This window comes from Rhinolophus hipposideros (genome assembly GCF_964194185.1).
Source record: "Rhinolophus hipposideros genome assembly, chromosome: 4".
In the NCBI taxonomy this organism is placed as follows: Eukaryota; Metazoa; Chordata; class Mammalia; order Chiroptera; family Rhinolophidae; genus Rhinolophus; species Rhinolophus hipposideros.
In genome coordinates this window covers 12,940,718-12,962,826 of record NC_138050.1, presented here as the reverse complement: position 1 = coordinate 12,962,826, position 22,109 = coordinate 12,940,718, and the positions used below count along the sequence as shown (strand labels likewise).

General features: G+C 39.0%; 1 protein-coding gene across 5 annotated transcripts in view; it reads left to right on the top strand.

Moving 5' to 3' along the window:
* The window catches only part of DCLK1 (doublecortin like kinase 1), a 313,253-nt gene that overhangs the window by 271,065 nt on the left and 20,079 nt on the right, over positions 1–22,109 (top strand). For all 5 annotated transcript variants that reach the window (XM_081047041.1, XM_081047042.1, XM_081047043.1 and 2 more), the window contains 5 exons: positions 6,922–7,055; positions 8,788–8,865; positions 9,239–9,335; positions 11,644–11,724; positions 21,409–21,522. In XM_081047041.1, the coding sequence (XP_080903167.1) occupies positions 6,922–7,055; positions 8,788–8,865; positions 9,239–9,335; positions 11,644–11,724; positions 21,409–21,522 (504 nt within the window). The remainder of the gene's footprint in view (positions 1–6,921; positions 7,056–8,787; positions 8,866–9,238; positions 9,336–11,643; positions 11,725–21,408; positions 21,523–22,109) is intronic.

The following is a 22,109-nucleotide window of genomic DNA, read 5'->3' as shown; positions in this document are numbered from 1 at the left end:
CTTAATCCCATCCCATAATTCCAAAATAAATCCATCTGATGATAGGATCACCAACTACACAGGTACACGTAGCAAAGACAACAGATAGAGTGCCTAGAGGTCATACACAAAAACATAGTGGAGTAGGTTTGTAGTCAGTCCGCTATACTATGAACTTGAGCCACCAGAGCGTTGATTAATGGATTGGGGATTATCCAGAGGAAGGGTGCCATGGATCTCACAGGAGTCGGTCACTAGCTGTGCCCTAATCAACATTTCCAGTGAGCTGAAGTGAAGGTATATTCTATCAAATGACACAGTGAAGACCCAAAAATATCTTTAGTTCTCTGAAGGTCCCAAATCAGTAAGATGAAATTCAACAAGAGAGCAGTACAAACCCCTGTGGACTAAGTGACTTAGGGGTAGTTGTTTTATTGATCATTGCAGAAAAGTAGTAATGGGGAAAACTTGGCCTGGCCAGGTCAAAGGTTAGTTGTTGAATATAAGTTCAGTGTGTGTCTCCGTGTGACATGACTACTAAAACTACTGTTGTGCCTTTAGATTCTTTCACTAAAAGAGTGCTGCCACCAGGGGATCCCACTGCCTGTTCACACCACCTTACCCCTGTTGTGAGGGACCTGAACACATCATTCAGGGGCTTGGAGTTTAGCCGAGGGAAGGGGTGGAGAAAGTGGAGCATGGCGGCACTCATTAAACACATGAAAGGCTGCCCAATGGAAGATGGGAAAACTTTTCTGTACTGCATTTTAGAGCCCTGACCTCAAACTAAAGAGAAGACATTAATGGGCGATAGATTTGAAGTTGACCTAAGAAAATCTTTCCAACGATTACACCTGTTTGAAAATCAAGTCGCTTTTATTACAGGTAGCTTGTAGTCATTGGAAATGTCCAAGCAGAAACTGAATGATCATTTTTCATAGGTGTTTAGAAAAAAGAAATAACTCCTGCTATCTGCATTTGTTTAAAAGTTGAGGGGATATAGAAGGAAAGCGATATTTCCCCCAAAATTATTTGGTACAATAATGTGCCAGCTACTCTACTCAACATTTACCGAGGGCCCTTCTCTGAGGCCCTGTGACTCCATCAGGGAGAAGAAGACAGGAAGACCACCCTTGGTTGGTCTGCATCTGCCTGCTCTACTCGCCATTTCTCCTGTCATTAAGGACTTCACTTCATTTTAAAATGGCATGGCTTTATTGGACTAGCAAAAATTAATAATAATAACAATAATAATAATGATAATAATAATAATAATAATATACAGTTTGGCAAAGTTATGAGGATACCAAGCATCTCCTACATACCTTGATAAGCCTTTCTGAAAAATAATTTGGTGATATATAACCAAAGCCTTAAATAATGTATGTACTGTGACTAAGTAATTCTACTCCAAGAAATGTAACATAAAAAAAAAAATCACATATTTATCTCAGTGATTTTTAGTATGAAAAACATATAGAAACAACTTATATCGGAGCACTGATCAGTTAAATAAAGGCATGATGGGGGACAAGAGTACATACTGGTTCGAATCATGGACTTGGATATACCTGAGCTAAAGTCCTGGCTTTGCCACTTGTTATCTAACACTGGCAAGTTACTTAATATCTCTGAGCCTCAATTTTCTCATCTCCAAAATAGCAGCAAGGTTACTTAATAGGATTGTTGTGAGGACCAGTATGTTCTCAACAGGATGGCTGGCATATTCCGTGTACTCAATAATGGAAGAGGGAGTAGTTGTTGGGGTTATTATTATAGTGCATCTATGCAATGGAATATCCAGCAGCCACTAAAAATCATGATGTAGATATATGCTTATTCACTTGGGAAAACTTCAGGATTTATTGTCCACTGGAATAAAGAAAAGCAGGAAAGAAAGAGAGCGAAAGAAAGCTCTGGAAGTCCATACTCCAAAATGTTAATAAATGATTATTTCTAGGTGTCAAAGATATGAGTGATTTTACTTCCTTTCCTCTATAATTCTCTGTCTTTTCCAATTTTCCTGCAATGACATAATGGATATTGCTTATGTGACAAAAATGTAGTACAATTTTTAAAAATTGCAATGACACTGACTTCCCACAGTTTTAACAAAATCCTAGGATATACAATTGCTAACAGAATCTGGAATGTGCATGTTTTTATGCATCTCACTACAGCTGCATAGAACTCCTTTTAGATAGTTTCATGACTATTTTAAAGTGAGGATGAGAATCGGGTTTCCTAGAGTTTCCATTCACTTCTCTGTCTTCCCAGATATCCCTAGTGTAATACTTTGAAAAACTATTTTATTTTTCCCCTAATATTGTTACCCCTCTTCTGACTTACTTCTTTCTAACTTCTATAAAACTTTAATCATTTTAATTATTGCATTTAACTTTTGATTTCATAAAGATTTTATATGTGGGTATTTAATGGTTTTTTGTGGGTTTTTTTTAAATATTTTTCCCCAGGGGGTTTAACTCTAAAGTATGTGGGACATAAAGTACATTTTGCAAAATAATTCTTTGCATAAATGTTGTTATATTTCACTTCTTAAAGATTAAAGATTTAAATGTAATCCATTTTTCTTAGAAAGGATCATAAAGACCATACACTGTGGCCAGAAGAAAATCAATGTCTTTTTAAAAGGGTACCACATTTGTTAAAAAGTAAATTGACTTTTTTTCATGGCTTTGTCGATTTCATGCCACTTTTGTTCAATTCTTTAAATAATTTTTAGTGCTTACCGAGCTCCTCTGTGAAAAATATTTCAGTGGTTACTAATGATTCATTAGCCAGCGTTTCAACAGGTTTATCCTTGAATTCACAGCAACATTGAGAAATATGTTTGTTCCAGCACATCTGTTACATTAGTCAGCTTTTAGTTTGCTATTATGGGAATTTTGGAAACCATTTGACTGCGTTCATGTTATCTGTGAATTTTCATATTATTTTATGGCCACCGGCTGCATTTTATGACTTATATTAACTCTTTTATTTTTTTCAAATAACGTTTCCAAACGGTGTCAGTTTCTAATCCATGGGAAATCAGACACATGCCCAAACATCTACTGTTCAGCAAGTTACAGCTACTGCGAAACTCCAATAAATGAAAAATAAAAAAAAAACCACAAAACTTCTTTAAAAAAGAAAAATCTTGTGTAAAATACCAGTGTGCCAAAAACCTAATACCTGACCTTTCATTATATCTATTCTTGGTAGGACATGCCTTCAGCTTTTAATTAGAACCTTTTTCATAATTGTTGCCATTTAACACATTTAGTCTGTCAAATCAGGGGATGTCTTTATAGCCATATAATAAACCCTAGAGAACAACTTCTCTGACTGTAGCCATCTGCAATGATCACAAGAGTAGCTTACAAAATACTGACAGTCTTTATGGTAATAGGATGCGTATGGCAGCCCACAATTATGTGTAGCTGCATTCAATTAGTGTTGTACAATTACACAGTTTTATTGCTTAGTTAAAACAGTGAAAGCACTACATACTGGGTAATTTGCACTAATCCCCGTCTCTTTAATGGCCCCTCGGTGTATAAAATGTAGGGGAACATCGATAGTATTTAAAGGGCCTAGGATGAACACTAAATTATATCCCGTGTTGTGAGTACTCTTTGATTGACAATTAATGTACTCCCACCTCACATGCGGGTCATATTTTATGAAGGCTTTAAAATACAGTTACAGCAAAAAGTTCTTATACCAGAACCCCACTTGCTGGAACAGGCTGTCTAAGCCTATGCTTGTAGCCTGTTAGTGTCCTTTCTGGAAGATGGTCAGGATGAGGAGACATACAGAGGAACAAAGTCAGAAGAGATTCAGAGAGTGGTATAAGCCAAGGACTCAGCATTTTAAACGTGAACTTGTTAGCTTTTCTGATTCCTAACTTTTAATTAAAAATTTAGCTCAAAGTGATTTTATAGCTACCATGTGGGAAAATAATTTCTGGAGATGATTTTGTGATTGTGTGTGTGTGTGTGTGTGTGTGTGTGTGTGTGTGTAGACACTTACATGTGTGTGTTTGTGACAGATGTGTTTAGCAACCTGTGATTTTAACAGAGCTTAATTACATTTTTAAATGGCCTCATTCATGCCCCTCTATAACTGGCTCGGGAGGAGATAAGAGTGAGCATAGGTACGTGTGCTGAGCCCCAGTTGTTAGCTGGGCTCCTTATACCACTTAGAGAGGCCCTCTCCCATTGGAGGAGAAGAAACCGGGAATATATTCTTCCGCATCCTGCTCCCAAAGTGTTGACAGAGAAAAACTCAAAGCAACCTTTTCCCTGCCCTGCCTGACGGTCAGTAGGTTAAACAGAATTCCAAACCAAAGGCCTGGGCATTGATTCACCTGCAAAAACATCTTTGATGAAGCATTTCTAATGTACCTGTGTCTACAAATGTTTTCAATTATATGGATTAGGCCATTGTCTCTAAGCGCTTATTGTCTCTCATAAGCATCACTGTAACTTCTTTATGTACAGGAAAATTCTATATGGTTTCCACAGGAAAAAAAAAAAATACAACAACAACAAAAAAAATGGGATGCGGGGAATTGTAGACGTGATTGAAGGGAGAAAAAAAGAACATCGAAATGATAGATTCTAGATATGTTATTTAAATGGAGTTGGTTTATTTAAGGAGTATTGCTACTTGAATGTAATCCTCATTTTCTTTATTTTAGGTAGATTTTTTTTTTAATGCTTTTTTTCTTATTGAAACCTTGAACTTTATTGCTCAGGTACATTAAATGTAATTGACATATATGTGAAATAGAATTCCTACCAGAACGTAGATGTTAAAAAATAAAACCTTTGCTACATGTAAGAGGTTTACATGGTCATATTCACAACAAAAATGTGACTTATGACTGGATCTGCCAACATCTGCTTTTGTCCAACTTTTGCATAAAGTTAGGTGATTTATACATAGTACATTTAGAAAAAACACACAAAATTCTTGTATAAATGGAGTTGTAAAAATTGAAATCTGTGCAGTCTCACAAAACACGCCCCATGAATGTTTGGATCTAACCAAACATCGAAGTGAGAGATTACTTTGCATTTTAGAAAGGTTATCGGTAACAAAATGGAATTAAGGAAGTAAACAATTCCGCTCTGTCTCGGAAATAAACTAGATGATCTACTAGATGTTTCCATCTCAGATTTCTTTTTGTGAAAAACATTTGCTTGTCATTTGGTTGATCAGAATGGCTGACATGCTAAGACTGCACCTAAGGGATTTCTTTTGCCTGAGAACATTTAGGCTGCAGATGATACTGTACTTCGCAGCTCTGATACCGTAAAGTCTGACACCTTAACCTCAAACTTATTCGTGCTGGCCAGGGCTGAACAGCGGCTTCATTATAGTGGAGAAGACAGTGTCCAGGCCAGATGACAGCTTGGCAAAACCACATCTGTGAGGGACATATGGCCGCCTTTACCCTAACAACCCAAATGCAGATGACTTCACAAGCCGCTGCCCGGGGACAGCCCAAACTTGACTGTGGTCAAGTCCTAAGGGAGAGGACTCCATGTTCTGAGTGTGGAGAAAATGTCAAAGAATATTTTCTGCCCAGAAAAGACAGTCTTATCAGAGAGGAGGATCTGACTGGCTGCCTCTTAGATCCAAATTATCCCAAACAGATCCAAATGTTCATCGCTGAGACTGCAGCTTAGCTGGCCAAACATCAGCACTTCACGCTACAGTGAAGTGGGTTCATCTACTTTTTCCAAAGGAAGGCACGCATGTGTGAGTGGTGGCGCGCTCTGATTTGTGGAGATGTGCCTTTCTGTGGAGGAGGTTCAAACTGCTGTCTCAAGTGCAAATGATCATAGCGCAATAAAGGAGGAGCATGGAAGCCTCAACTTACTGGAAGAGTTATTCTGATGTACATGGAAAGCCACGTGGAAGCCACCTTGAGGCATCTCCTGGTGACTGCCTCGGCTGGGAATACTATCCTTTGCCTGTGGTTCTTGCCTTTATCTTATTGATTCCAATGGAGGGCATGGAATTAGAATTCTGAGTGGTCTTTAATCTTCCCTTTGAAATAATAGAAGTTGTTGGGGATACTTTTTAGAGGAGACCCATTTGGTTTGATCCTGGGCTGGAACTAACGCAGTGTAAATACTTGCCGATGGTGACATGCATCCTTTTCTTGATTTGTTGGGTGAAAGACTGGAGACTTCTACTTCTTTAATAAGGAAACCTGGACAGAATGCTGACTCTGCACCTGATAAATCTTTCCAAATTGCCACAGGTGAAATGAAACTTTAATATCCCTTTCAATTATTTATTTTAAAAAATAAAGTATTTTAATATACATGTAGATATTTTTGTTCAGTTACTAAAGAACTACATTTTTGAAGCTTCTTATATATTAAAATGAAGAGGAAATCATTTTCAGAAATTGGAGGTGCTACACTAGAGACTTCCTATATTTCACTATATTATGCAAATCAGTTTTAATTGTAGAAACATCCAATACAGATGAGATAAACAAAAGGAAGAAAAAGTCTCCCATAATTCCACCACCCAGAGACAGACACACCATGTTCTCTCAGACATTTTTCTTTGTGTATATTTTTTCTTTAATAGACATTTTATGCAAACCAATCTGAAACCTGCTGTCCTCACTTCCAAACATAATTCATTTCAGTAAATACAAACCCATATCACCATTTTAACAGGTCATGGACATCTCATTGTATAAATGTCCTGTAATTTATTTAACAGATTTCCATTTGCTGGCTGTTCACCAGTAATCTAAAGACAGATATCCTTGTATGCATATCCTTGCATAATTGCCCAATATTTTTATGATTAAATACATTAAATTTAAACCACAATGCCCCTCATTTCTTTGGGAAAGAGCTTCTGAGCTCGTGGTTAAGGTGATTTCACTTTTCATTTTCACTTTAGGTGTATGAACACCAAGATGGCAGCAAATCACTGAAGCTGGGTGACTTTGGATTGGCCACCATTGTGGATGGCCCCCTGTACACTGTTTGTGGCACCCCAACATACGTGGCTCCAGAAATCATTGCAGAGACCGGGTAAGTGCTTTCTGTGTGTTTACTGAAGTGCTGTGTTTGCAAAAACTAGTCTGCTTCAAGAATAGGAGAGACAGGACTGCTCGGTCTGGTCCAGACAGAATTAGCTATCAGATTTCTTTCACTTGTTTTACTTTCAAGTGGGAACCATTTTCTCTGTTTTTCCAATCAAGTTGCCAATTACTGCAATCTTGTTTAAGGCTTTTATTTGGCCTTTGTTAAAGGTAGAACAGCAGTTATTAACCTCAGAGTAAAAAATGTTCTGACTAACAGAGAAACATACAGTGATGATAATTAACTCGCTTTCGGAGATAAAAGAAGCAGACACTGCTGTGTGCAGTGATCACGTCTCCTGTGGTTATTTCTCTCAGCTGGCCTTGGTCTCCCGTCTTGGTTCCATTTGGCCCTCTTGGCAATCCATTGATTATCTGCAGAGTACAAACCTCCTTAGGCATCAGAGGGCCCCTGGGAATTGACTGGTTTCTGTGTGTGGCAGTATAAGATGAATGAAAATCTCTGGAATTGGGGAGAAGGTGGGTTGGCCTAATACTTACTAAGGACCTACTATGTGCCAGGCCCTAAGCTTCTTTACTCAATTCTTACTCTTCCAGTAGGTGGTATGATTTCCATTTGGCATATGAATAAATTCAGACTCTGATGACTGAATATCATGTAAGTTCATGACTAGATAGTAATGGGTCAGCATTTGAACTCAGGTCTGTGTGCGTAAAAGGCTCTTTCCACAAAGAGCCCTATTTCTTACCAAGAATCATAGGCAGCACTCTGAAGCACTATCCTTAAACAGAAGGCTTAGGGAAGGCTGGGGCAGCAAAGGGATAAAATCCTACCTTTTCTTCCCATCAGCAGCACCAAACCAGCTAATGGTCTAAGGTACACCCACTGTGACCAGTTGGCGATAGTTTTTCTGCTTGTCCCATAGACCAGAAAGGCAGAAATACAGAACAGATGACAAGGGAATCCCAATAGGGAAATCCCTAAGGTGAGGTGTGTGATAATGAGGACTTTTCCACTCATCAAATCTGAGTGAATTGGGAGACCACATCTATAGCCATGTCTGATCTCCCTCAGTGGGTGCTACTTCAGCTCAGTTTTCTACTGTGAAGCCTCTGACACCTGCTAGAAGGGAGTGGAGTAAGATAGAAAAAGGATTTGGTTGAGCTGTTGAAGACTTTGATGGGAACCCAGCTCTGCCACTGACTAATTGTGTGATCTTGACCAAAATTATTTACCTCCTCTGAACTTCAGTTTTCTATAAATTAAGCAATAAAACTTATCTTCTAAAACTCACAGAGTTGTTGGGAAAGTAAAATCAAGTAATATATGTCAGTGCTTTATAAGTTGGAAAATTTCCTATATGTAATTATTATTTCTAAAATTAGGGAGTTAGACAGCCTCAAGGCTCCCTCCCTATCTTAAAATTGATATGTAATGTAATGCTGAAACCCTTCATTTACTGATATTTGGATATGAACCTAGCCATGCATTACTTTGGTAATTTTAGTTCATGTGCCTTAGATAGTCTCATTATTATTATTATTATTATTATTATTTCCATGAACTCTGGCTGATGGGTTTTAGTTTAGTGTTTATTGTTGGGTTTTCAATTTTGTCTGGTTTAGGTTTTGATTTAGAATAGAAGAGTCATCTATTTTGCCATGCCCCACAGTTTGTACTGGCCTGACTTTGATAACTCTAACGTCACTTCCTTTTTCAGATATGGCCTCAAGGTGGACATCTGGGCAGCTGGTGTAATCACTTACATCCTGCTGTGTGGTTTTCCTCCGTTCCGTGGGTATGGCAGCAATCTTTATTTAGCACCAACAAAGCATTTCTCTATTCTCTGAGTGATCCATCCAGCCTTCTTGCACAAAGCAGCCTGCAGCAGGAATAGAGCATAATAAGAACTTAGAATGCCTGTTATTCTTCCCATGTTGTGCTTGCGAATTTACATGACTTTCATACATTTTCTTCATATAATTTAAAAACTCATTCTTTCTTCATTTACCAAAACTATTCCATATAGACATTTTGAATTGCTTAAAAACACACACATTTTATACATTTATTAGGAAAGGAAGGACTCCAATGCATAAGAATTAAGTGATATACCCTGAGTTGACATTTTAGTTCTGTCTTTCCCTTATTGTTGTCATGCCTCTAAACAGAAGTGGTGATGACCAGGAGGTGCTTTTTGATCAGATTTTGATGGGGCAAGTGGATTTTCCTTCTCCGTACTGGGATAATGTTTCTGATTCTGCAAAGGTAGGTTTCTAGTGCCTTCCTTTTCCTGAGGGCCTGTGTGTCTTAATGGAATTATTGATTTTGACTCGTGTGCAAAGAGACTAATGATATTTTAAATATGATTTCTGTACACATTTTAGTTGTATTAGTAATTGCTAGGTTTTTCTAAGGGTTCACAGCCATCGAGTCATCTGTTAATATCCATCCCAACTTAGCAAGTACCTCTGCTTCCCTGGCTTCCTCTATCCTTATTGTCACTCCATTTATGTTGTTATGGCCTCTTGCCATGCCCTACCCACACCAGGCTTTAGCCCATCTTAGATTTCTGCAGAGCTTGTTGCTTCGTCTCTTTCAGGTCTTGACTTAATTTCATCTTCTCAGTGAAGCTTTCCCAGACCACCTTGTTTCCTATTACAGCTCTTAAACCCTACCTGGCTCATTTTGTCTTCTTTGTCTGTTTTATTTTTCTCTATAGTATTTACACTCTTGTGTCCATCTGGTATACCATCTAACTACTTTTCTATATCTGCCCACCTCGCTAGATAGATAGATACAGATAGGTGGATATGTTTTATTTATGTAATTTATTTTCTGACATTCCTCACTAGGATGCAAATTCTGTCAAGACAGGATTTTTATTTATTTTGTTCATTTGCTGCATCACAGAAGTCAATACATAACGGGTGCTCAATATATATTGAATGAATAAACAAATGAGTGAATGAATGAAGCAATTAGTTAATTAATCAAAATGGAGGAAGCTCAACATGTGTTGGTATGATCAAGAAAGACATCATAGGGAAACTATGATTTAATTTGGACTTTGAAAGACAACCAGCATTTAGAAGAAGAGGGGAACAAGGCATATGGTTTTGTCCCATTAAACTAAAAGATCAACCTCTAAGAAAACTATAAAAATCTTACTCTAATACATAGTAGTCGACCTTAGATTATAAAAACAGAAGAAAACATTTTAATTGATCCCTTAAATTTATGTCTCTAAGCATTGACTTAAATTTGGGAAAACTGATGATGAAAAGTAATTTTCTTTTAACTATTCAATGTATATAACTTTCCTTTCACTGTGTCCTGAGGATAAGTTCAATTTAAAATCTGACTCCTTAGGCCTGGCCACTTTTCATAGGAAATGATGCATATTGGCCCCAAGTCTCTCAACTGTCCAGGAATCTACCTCTAGACCTAGGAAAATGTGGGGAATTAAGAGAAGAGTCAGAGGAAAGACACAAAGGTGAAATGAGATGGGATGACACAGCTGCAGAGGTGGGTGTGGAGGTGATTTCACCTGTGCACAGGCTCTTCAGGAACCTGTCCACCTCTCTCCATCACATACCCTCACTCCATAAGCATGAGAGCTGGAAGTCACTGACAGACAGAACCATCTCCTACACCCCTGTGGCACCTGGCAAAGAATATCGCACATGAGTAATTGCTTTAATAAGTCTTGACCCATGTAAGAAAGTGAAGGCACATCTCTACTTCAGTGGAAATAAATCATCCCCATCAGAGAGTGGTACTCAGCCTCTGAATGTAAGTAACCGAAAACCACATATCTAATCATTTTGTTACATGGGAACTTATAATCCAAAGTGGACAAGTGTATGACAAATTCATCATTAAAACCCAAGCTGTACTTTCCTGGTCCAAATCAATTTGAGCTTATGGGAGTTTTATTAATTTCAAAACCATTAAAACACTTACCTTTTAATAGTTCTAGTTTATTTGTATTGATCAATCTGGAAAATTTTGAAGCAATTTTAACAGATTTTCTTAGAAATCTTGGACTACTAAAGGATAGTTTCTATTTTGCTAAGTAGATGTTGGCAATTCTATATGTCTTTCTTATTCCCTTCTTTCAAACTTAAATATTCCATCTTGCAGTTAGGAGGGGAAAAAAACACATTTTTTCCTTTCAGCTTCCAAAGTGAAAATTTAGTTAAAATGTTTTTTAAATGTGATTTTTATATTAATTAATTTACAAATCTGTCTTTAAAGTGAAAAATTCTAGATGAAGAAAGGAATTTTAATTCTTTAACCTGTGTATTTATTTCTTTTTTGCTAAAAAATATTTTTATGAAATCGATTTTAACATTAATTTGTGTTTTTCTATCAACTACAAGCTATGTATTGTTAATTCCAAATATCCACCTTTCCTTTAACTTGTAAAGGTGTTAAGTAGCTGTGGGTAAGTTGAGTTGATATATTTAAGATTTAGAGCTTTTCCAAACTAAGAGAGAACTTCTACATTTGTAAACTGCCAGATTTTGACCTTGAATGTCAGACAAATGGAGTTGCATGTCTCCTTTTGCAGGAACTCATCACGATGATGCTGTTGGTGGATGTTAATGAGAGATTTTCAGCCGTGCAGGTCCTTGAGCATCCCTGGGTGAATGTAAGTGACTTCTTCCTTTCCCTGTATTTACTCCTAACGTTCCTTTGTAAAATTGCAGATTTCCTAATCATGTTGTCTCCTTTTAAAATTGTTCTGTTTGTGTTTGTTCCTCCCATAAAAACGTGGCGGAATAGTTATGCAAGCCCAGGCTTGTTCCACCAGGGCCATGATGTGTCCGTGCTGATGTGTATTCTCACGGTCCGTTGCACAAAGCATTTCATCTAATTCAGATGGAACAGACTGCTACCAGGGAGGTGACATGGTTGGTACCCACCTTCCTGAAACCTACATTCTATCGTCCAGAGTAGGGCTGAATACATCAATCAGATAGAGCGGATTTTCTGAGTTTGTACCACTTTTGCTTCATTTCTGCCTGAAATACAAGCCATCCAAAGGTCTCCGCATAAGCCTTGGAGTGCTCTCATGCAGCACATCTCAAATTTGCATGTGATCACAGATCACTTGGGGATCTCATTAAAAATGCAGATTCTAATGTAGTAGATGAGAGGCTTTAAATTTATAAAAGCTCTCAGATGCCACTGCCTTTATGTGAGTACAAGGATTCAATGGTATTTAGCTATGAAAGAATTCTTCAGAGCAGAGCAGTTATTTGTTGACCCTATGATTGTTGGTAAGATTTGTTTTGACTAATAATAATAATAATTAATACTTATAGACTTAGAGTCTGCCCAGAACTATTTTAAGCACCTCACATATGCGACGTGATTATGTTCTTCCCAGCAGCTGTATAACTGAGGTGGAACTCCGACTGACATGTGTGGGAGCTCCATAACTAGGTTTAATGGTTCTTGCTGCCAGAATAGAAGTCATATAGATTTGGGTATAGATAGGGACATGGACATAGACAGAAACAAGTACAAAATTGATATGAATTTTGCCAGCTTCCTTACTTCTTTGAATAGTGTGGCTATCCATCAAAGGCAATAAAATGTTTCACATCTCTGAATTATCACCTTGGCAATTAGCCAAGTAATTTTTTCCAAAATAACACATTATTAAGGATAAGGTATGATTGAAAGCACAGGGTTGAGACAGACTACATCTGAGGTGACAAAGCTTGGGCTCTTGTTCATGGTCTGCCTCTTGATGGCCATGGGCCTGGATTCCAGCACTTTCATATCTGATCATGATTCCTTACACCCCGCTGGGAGGTTATGAGTATATGACAGGAGAATGTATGTGAATGTGAGCATGTATAGATACACAGTTAAGGTTTGTTATAAATATTTTCATATGGCAAAGCTTCCCTGTTGGTATACAAATATATAAAGATATTAGTCCTCTCTGTCCTTGGCCTAGAGGCAGGACAGCCAGAGTCTGAGAGGTCACCTCCAGCCTCACAACGTTTGCTTTTACCCCAGGTGCTAAACAAAGTGGGGAAGGTCAGAAAGCACCTCATGTTAGCTTAGTAATAAGCTTTCAAGTTATGTAGGGTGGGTATTATCGTACCCACTTTATAGATGAAGAGACTGAGGTTATGGTGGGGGACTTGTCCGAGATAGCTAAGTTTGTAACTGAGCCAAAATTTGCAGCCAGGTATCCACACTCCAAGCCCATTTGCTTTGAAGTCCTATGCATCTACCTCTACCCTACCTTTTTTTGAAGATGAAAGCACTGTGAATATTGAAAAAAAAAAAAAGCATATGTACATCATCATCATTACAATGATTGTTCATACAAGTTAGCAACCTTTCCAAAGTAACTTACCTAGGTCATGCATGGCACCCTTCCCTTATATGTGCAGGGTGGAAGAGGCACAAACAGGCTTTCTCAGTGGTAGCAGTAGGTCCTGTGATCTACATGCTAATTAAAAGCCCATGGTCCACAAATTGTCAAATTTCATGTCAGCCCTGGAAAGACTGAAAGTGTGACTACACAGAATAAACCAGGAAGTCTGAATTTGAAATATGGCCTTTGCAGGCTCATAGAGAGCCATGGAAGAAAGAGAGTCATAGATTCATTTTAGGTTTTTAAATACATTTTCATCATGGCACCACTGCCTGCCAGGCCCGCCCTTCAGGAGCTCTGCCTGATACAACCAGATAGTCACGTGGCAGTGGGGGAAGGGCTACCCCCACCAGCCTTTTTGGGGAGGGTGACACGGAAGGCTTCCAGGCGGAGGAGAACCCAGAGCGCCATCCTAGAAGCAGCTGGGAAACTGTCCAGCAGAGCTAGCTCCAGCAGGATGTGGATATATGTTACAAGATATCTACGTGACTGTGAACAAATTTGTCTATATATGCAAGGGGGCTAAAATGCTATTGAAAACACAGAATCCCTTGCCCTGGTTCCAAACCAAATGACCCTATATTAATATATCCCAACTCAGTGGGTTAAAGAAATAAAATTAAGACTTTGGCTGTTCCTAGGTTGCTCGCATTCCTAGGGCAGCAGATACATGTCTCAGCAGAAACTTCTGCCTTCTCAACCTGCTTTGTGCACATTTTACACATGGTCCTACTCTGCTGACAATTAGGATTCAGAGCTCCCTCTGGAACTGGGACTTCTGCTGTCATTTCAGTTTTCCCTCTCACATTTCCTAACAACATTTACTAAACGCAAGGGTAATGTTTAAGGAGCTATCTAAAAGATTTACAACTAAAAAAAACCCTTTGTGTAATTCTAATACTCCTTATAGTCTAAGAGAAAAATATATATTGATTTTAGCAAAAAAATACTTTTAAAAACTTGATGTATAAAGTGATTGCTTAACTTTTGAATAACTTATATTTATGTAGTAACTAAATAAAAAACTGATTATTTTCTTTGTCTCTAAATAATAAATGAAAAAATATGTATATAAGCTTTCACAACCAGCATGTAGTATTTGTTGAGGTCTCCGAGTGCAATAAATGAACAAGCAATCAAAACAAATTATGAATGTTAAAGGAAGTCCATTTAATAAGACATTTTGCATTTGATGATCAAATTATATCTGATCCACCACAGAACGGGGGGGAGTAAGAATAATTATATGAGTCCTAAGGAAGTTGTCAGAAAGCTCCTCCTGTGCTCTCATTTATCCTCATTTTCTCTGTTGCTTACATGATGACCTTTTCACCTGGAGCTCTGTCATGAAAGTGTAGAGCACGAGGGCAATAGCATTGAAAACTCTAGTGAGCAAAAGTCACTTGTTTTAACCGTACCTCAGGAGCTTCCTCTAGGCTCACTTTTATTTTTCACGCACTCTGGATGCCAATCCCACCATGCTCTGTAGTGACCTGAACCTCTGCTCTGTTAGTGGAAGGGTCATGATCGTGGCCTCTCATTGGATGGTTCTAGCAAACCAGATGGACAAAGGCAGCATCAGTGTGTAGCCAAGTGTCCAGGGGAGGAATGTACACTCCAGAAGGGGCACCAGCTCACCTGCCTGTGTCACTTTGGGATGGTCACTATTTTCAGCCTGTGAAAAGGAGATAACAGAATCAACCTCTCATGTGATCTGTGGATGGAGATAGGATTGTATTTTTTAAACAGCTTGAGAGGACCATCTTAAGCACTAGTACTCTGTAGGTACCTGATAAATATGAGTCTGAGAGAGGCAACAAATCTATCATCCATTGCTATGTGCTGGGGAGATGCAAATTGTGATCAGTGTTGGCATATGAGAAGCTCGATTGCAGAGGAAAACCCTCTCCAGAAAAAAAAAAAAATGATCCTGTGTATATGCTCCAAGCTCCATGTAGATAATGTACATTAGCAGCTCTGTTGTGTTCTCAACTATCACAGCTCTTTCCTTTAATGTAATGCAAAATACCAACAGGAATTGTTCTAGCTAAGTTTATTTACTTTATTACTCGTCCAGTAGGGAACCATATGATTTAGGCACATATAATATGAGAATGAAACAGGTAGTAAAATATCTTGATCATTCCAGTGATTGAGGAGAAAGTTGATTCATAATTAGGATTAAATTATTACCATTTTAATATTTCAAATGTATTACTATTTTTGCAGTTTTATTTTCAAAGTGTTGGCCTACCTTATCCCATGCTATTTTCTGATACTCTAGGATGAAGGTTCATCTCAATGCATTAACTCCATGAATCTCTCTTTTAACTCCAATTATTTTCCTAATTTTACTAATGAGGAAACTGAGGCTCAAAGAAGTCTCTAGCATGAAGCTCAATGGAGGCTCTAGCACAAGGTCTGATGCCTGGGTTTTGCCCCTAGAGATTCTGATTTTACTGGTCTGTATTGGGATCTGGGCAGTGGGAATTTTAACAGCTCCCAGGTGTTCATAATTTGAGCCAAAGATTGAAAACCTCTGTCCTAGTAGGAAAGACTAGTTTCAAGAAGGCAAGTGTAGTTATTTAGCCGATTCAAGACTTCCTCAAGACTTCCTGGCCTTTCAGTTTTAATTTGCCTCCTTTATCTCACCTACCTACTCTTTTGAAAAGATACTACTAAGCTAAAATATTCAAAATGAATGAAGAACAAGAGGAAGAAGAAAAAAAACAAGAGCCTGGATAATCTACCAAGATATTCCATGCTAATAAAAATCAGCCCTACCCACACAAAATATATAAACATTCATATCATGGTGCTGGCAGAATTTGTTACAAAGTAAGAGAACCCCAATGATACTGTAATAATAAATAAACCACTTACCTGTATTCATAAATTGTGAATGATGACTTGGATTTCCACTTTCCCTTTGGGCAGCTTATCTTCTCCTTTCTCCAAGGCAAATCTTAATTTACTTCACATTTTCACCCCAAGTGCTGTGTGAATTGTACACATAGAGAATGCATAGGGCCAATCCGAAGGGAGTCAGAAGTCCTGGGGTGCAGTACAGCTGGGGATGGTTAGCACTAGTCGAGAGGCCGCACACTGGGATGTGAAATGTAACTGCTATTGAAGAGTACTCTAATGCGCTTGGGATTGTTTAAAACTAAATTGGAATATTCTGGTGGTAAAGTACTCAAGACTGCCATGTTTCTCATAAATTTACAGATATTAATAATAGAGTCTGGCAATGAATAGCCTGAAAACCAGATCCATGATCCAAAAACAAAACTCCATGAGGGAGGAGGATTTTTCTGAAGCATGACCTCTGGAATGGTCTCCCTGAGGAAAGAGGGGAACTTACTCCACTGAGTGACATCACGTCCAAGCCCCCACATCCCTCCCCACGCCTCCTCCCCAACATCCGCTGGAGAAATGGAGACCAGGAGGCTAGGTCTCTTACAGACAGCTGTGAGAGTTCATTTTCCATTTTGTAAACTAATTTTGTTCTTGTCAGTTGCAATGCTCTGCCAAGTGGTGGATGGGAATTTCTAAATCAAAAACCACTAACCTCAAACCACAACCAGCCTGTGTCAAACCAGAAACTACTCCCAGAAACTACATACCAGAACGTATGGTAATAATACTATGACTATTTGTAACATACTTCCAGGTTTGTCACGTTTAGAAAATTCATAGCACATTTTTGGCACATAATCTATTCAAAATAATGGCGATAAAGATGTATATGTAAAAATGTATGTTTTTAATGGCCCTATTTATTTTATTGATGCAAGACAGTAAATTAGCTAAATCTCCATCATCAATCTGTATGCCTCAGGTACAGATTAGGTCTCTGCAAAACCAGCTGTTTATGTCTTTTAATCCAATTATGCTCAAAGCCTTCAAAATTGATATAGAAACTCTGCAGACTTTTTAGTTGCTGTGGTGTGTGTGTGTGTGTGTGTGTGTGTGTGTGTGTGTGTGTGTGTGTGTTTTACCTTCTCTGAGACACCATATTTCATTGGAAACAAATCCTGAAAGGTTTTAAGATTTATGAAGTCAAAAACATCTCTGACAACTTGTGAGGGTTGTTTCACTACTTTCATTGCTTCAACACGAACTAATAGCCCAAGGGAAGCTGAAACCTCACTAGAATTTAAAGCTGGAGGCCTGAGCCCCGGGGCCCCAACATCTAAAAGAGTTGCTAGGAATCTGACAGGAGATTAGGCCCAGGACAGGGCTGGGAAATGATAACGGAGTCCATTGTGAGAGTGGTGAGAAAACAAACTCTTAGTTCAAGAACTGGCAGAGGGAAAACTCAGGTAAAGGGAACTTTCTGGCAAAGACAGCGACGTTGGAGAAGTGAGAAGGAGGCAAGATTGAGCAGCCAGAGGTAAATCTCCCTCAGTAAGTCAAACAGGGGCTGCTCCAGTGGAATCCCTGCTGTTTGTTTTCTCTATATCTGCACCCAGGCTGTTCAGCATAGCCTGTACCCATCACAGGGCCACACTATAACCCAGTGTCACTTCCTATCATCCCATGTCAGCCAGGCCTTCTAGCACCACCTGTTCCCCGGAGGATTCAAGAGCACTGACCCTAATGGGTCATGTTGCCACGTCTCAGATTAGTGGATACCCAGTCTCTTCTTGACATAGATGTTTCTTAGCTACATTGCACTGGGTCTCCTGAAGTGCTCATTATCTCTTTTACTGACCTCCATCCAAATGCTTCCCAAGCTCCATTCAGGCCTGTCCAAATAGTCTATGTTTTTTTCAGCCCCCAGTTCAATCCTCCTCCTTCTTCACTATTGTGCCACTTTCATCAAGGAAGGAAGCCTCACTGAGTCCCTCCACTTAGGGAGCCCTTTTGTCACAGATGCCATGCTGATGAATGCCCTTGGCCGATGCAGTGTGGTGTGGAGAGGTGGGAAGCCCGGTATGGTCCTGACTCAACCACACTCTAGCTGTGTGACATTGAGCAAATTATTTGACCTTGCTGAGCTTCAGTTTGCTCAACTTCAAAATGAGACTAATAAGGCATATTGTAGAGGGTAACCTGAGGATTGGGGAGATCAAATATGTAAATCGTTAGCATAGGGCCACATAACAGTTAACACTTGTGTCACCTCCCTCTCCCTGCCTTTCTCTTTTAACTTCCTTAAATCTGTTTCTTTGTAACCTAAAGTGCATACAAATCACTCTGTCTGAGGTAGCCTGGAACTCTGTTAAGAAATGACTGGAGTAAATCTGCAGTCTTGGGGGTGGGACCCAGTGGGGCACCACTGTGGCAGGTTGACCCCTTTCCTTCAGGCAGAACCCCAAACCGTGCCAGACATATGATACTAGTATTTGTAAAACTTTCAGTAAAGGCGCATAATTTCATCCCTTGTCAAATATTTAAATACAAAATTCTAGTTTAGATTCCAAGGAACTGTTGTGCCATCCACTATTTTTTAAAAAGTGTTTTATATACACCATTGAATTCACCCTTGTGTTTCAAACTCTGGACTGCATCATCTTAATTCTTTGTTATTATCACTCAACTTCTCTTCCACTGGTAGAGCCGAGAACTGGGTAGTATACAAGTACTGTAAAAATGTCTGAGTAAAGGGCGGTAGTCCTCCATGCATGCCACACTTACACCCGTCTTCCTGGAAAGCATTGCTTTATTCCTAATCGAGACTAAGGCTTCAATCTTGGGATCTTTTTGGTATTCGTTAGTGGCCAGTCTTTTCCTGTTCTCTCAGCTTTCTCTGCTATTACTGTCTCACATAAATTCTTAATCAGAGATAAACTCTTTGACTCACTCTTTGGCAAACATGCCTCTGGCTTCCTACTCACAAATCTGTACATGTAACCTCACCTTCACTCCTCCTCCCATCAATACCCTCCCCATCATTGAGGACCAGATTGAACCCCATATTCCTCACAAAGCCTGTGCTGACTGTTCACATCTGAAAATGTGTCCCCTCTCCTCTGAACTCCTTCCATGTTCCTAGCTGAGCCATGAGGTTTCACTGCCTTCTGACCGTTCTTTCATCTTGTTGACCTGTTGTGTTATTTGACAAGGTATGTGCATACTGTCTACCAATTAACCCACTGATCCTGGTGGGCACAGCTCATTTCTTCCCCACCCCCTGCCATCCCTAACATAGCCCTAGACGTAGCAGGTACTTCCTATGTCCGTTTTTGTTCCTTCCTCAAGTATCATTCCACTGTTACTCCAATTGACTAACTTTATTTCTGACTCTTTCCACAATACAGAATTAAAAAAAATTTTTTTTGAATTTACTCTGCATCATTCCTCCAGATTTGGTTTCAGATGTGACTTACTAAGCATAATAATTGTTCCTTTGTCTAGCCATTAATAAATCAGTCTAAGAATACCATAAATTGGTTATCCAGTCTGTGGAACATTGAACCAAGTACTTATGTTAAAGGTTACATAAAACGTGGAAGATGTGGTACAAAAGATCAGGAGTTCATACACACACACACACACACACACACACACACACATATATGTTACATACACACAAAATCACCTAACACCAAAAAGAATATAAATAGTGCAAATATGTGTAATAAAAAAGCATTAGAAGTTTCCAGAAGAACCATTAAAATGGATTGTGTTAATAGAGGCACAGTGTTTTGGAACAGGTGATTTGGACCCAAGTTTTGAAGAAAAAGAGGGTGACAGCATGCAAAAGAGCAAAGCCCACACCTATTTTTGCTTGCCCTCATTTCCCCTCCACTTACTATACTGCCTGGTCCACTACAGACGTGCAGTTAATATTGACTGAATACATGAACAGTCAAATGCTGAAAGGAGTAAAGCCCATGTGGAGAGTCCAGGTTATGCAAAAGAGCAAGCATGTCATGCTTGGGAAGCAGCAAATTTATTTTTCTGGGTGGAGCCAAGAAATTACATGCAAAATGATGGAGAGCAAGGAAAGAAGGAAAATGATGAATGACATTGAAGTCTTGCCAGGAATTTTGGTTTTAACAGATAGTAACAAACACTTTATTATCCATTCATTCATTTATTCCACAAATATTTATGAAGCATCCTCTATGTGCCAAAGCATTATGTTAAGAGCTGGAGGTTCTATAGTGAGCAAAACACAGTCTCTGTCTCCAAGGATCGTGCAGCCTTTTCATCACGAATTAGCAAGTGATGGCACATACTTGTGACTGGGATTGTTATTCTAACAGTATTTAGCAGAGGAGAGCAATCTGTCCAGGCTCCATCACAGACGGCTCCGGTGGAGAGCAGAGAAGCCTTAGTTACAATGAGCTCCAATGTGAAGTATGTCATAATAACAGATGATTTGAAGGCAGCAAGGAGGATTTGAAATTTAAGGAAGAACTTTCTGCCTGGAGGGTTGTCTGGGATTATAGAATGGCCCATTGAGTGGCTGTGGAACCAGGCTGAATGCATTTATGGTCCCTTGCAGGAGCCCAAGTCTGTCAGCTTCCTTGGCTATGGGTCCGAATGACGGGATAAGAGGATAAAACTCTTGGGTCAGGAAAAAAAAAGCAGATGTTTACATAGATTTTTTATTTTTATGTTTATTTATTTTTTTGGTTACAGATGAACTTGCTCTTGGATATATGTTCCTGGAGCCATGACTGAAATTGATTTTATTAGAAACCAAAACCAGAAATAAAATATTTTATTTAAGGACAAAACTCTGAGGGTCAAAGGACACAGCTAATTAATGTCAGGGCATATGTGGAAATGAATGAGACCTTGGAGCCGAGCGTCTACCTACAGTGTTTAATGAGAAGACATGGGTCGGTTTATTTCTGAAATCTTATGAATTTTAAGATCACTGCCTGTTACTAGAAGATCTTGGCCTCGTTTTCCACATATCTCTTTTTTTTTTTTCTTTTTCTCCTTTTTCATTTCTTTCTTTTTTTTTTCCCCCAGGATGACGGCCTCCCAGAAAATGAACATCAGCTGTCAGTAGCTGGAAAGATAAAGAAGCATTTCAACACAGGCCCCAAGCCGAATAGCACAGCAGCTGGCGTTTCTGTCATAGCAGTAAGCATCTGAAATATCCACCTATAACTTTTAAAAAGCAATCCACCTAGAAGACAGGCATTACTCAGGAGATTCCACCCAGAGACAGCAGAATGGGTCATTTCTTTAGACAGCTCGACCACTTAAAGCACCGGGAAGCTTGGGGCTTAAACACATTACAGGTTTTTGCTGATGATTTCCCTGGGAGTCACATCATTATCCAACACCTCCAGGGTGTCTTGCAGTTTATATTAATTTCATGATTTATTTTTCAAAGCAGAAAACCTCCCCCACACTGGACTCTGTGCCAATGCAAACTTTTGGGCTCTGAGAAAGAGAGTTCAGAGTATCCTTTTGCCAGGACCTGGGAGGGAAGGGAAACTGAGAGAAACGACATTGTAAAGAGAGATTGGAACACTATGGATCTTTGTACTAGACCTAAACGAAAGCCAAAACAGAGCAGAAAGCTTACACAGTAAGATTTTCAGGGAAATTGAATCGCTGTGAACACTCCAAGAAATCACGATGTCTTGCTTCTTAGAAATTTCTTTTTTTTAAGTTGAAAGTCTTTTAACATTTACCATTTTATTGATGCGGCTGCACGGGAT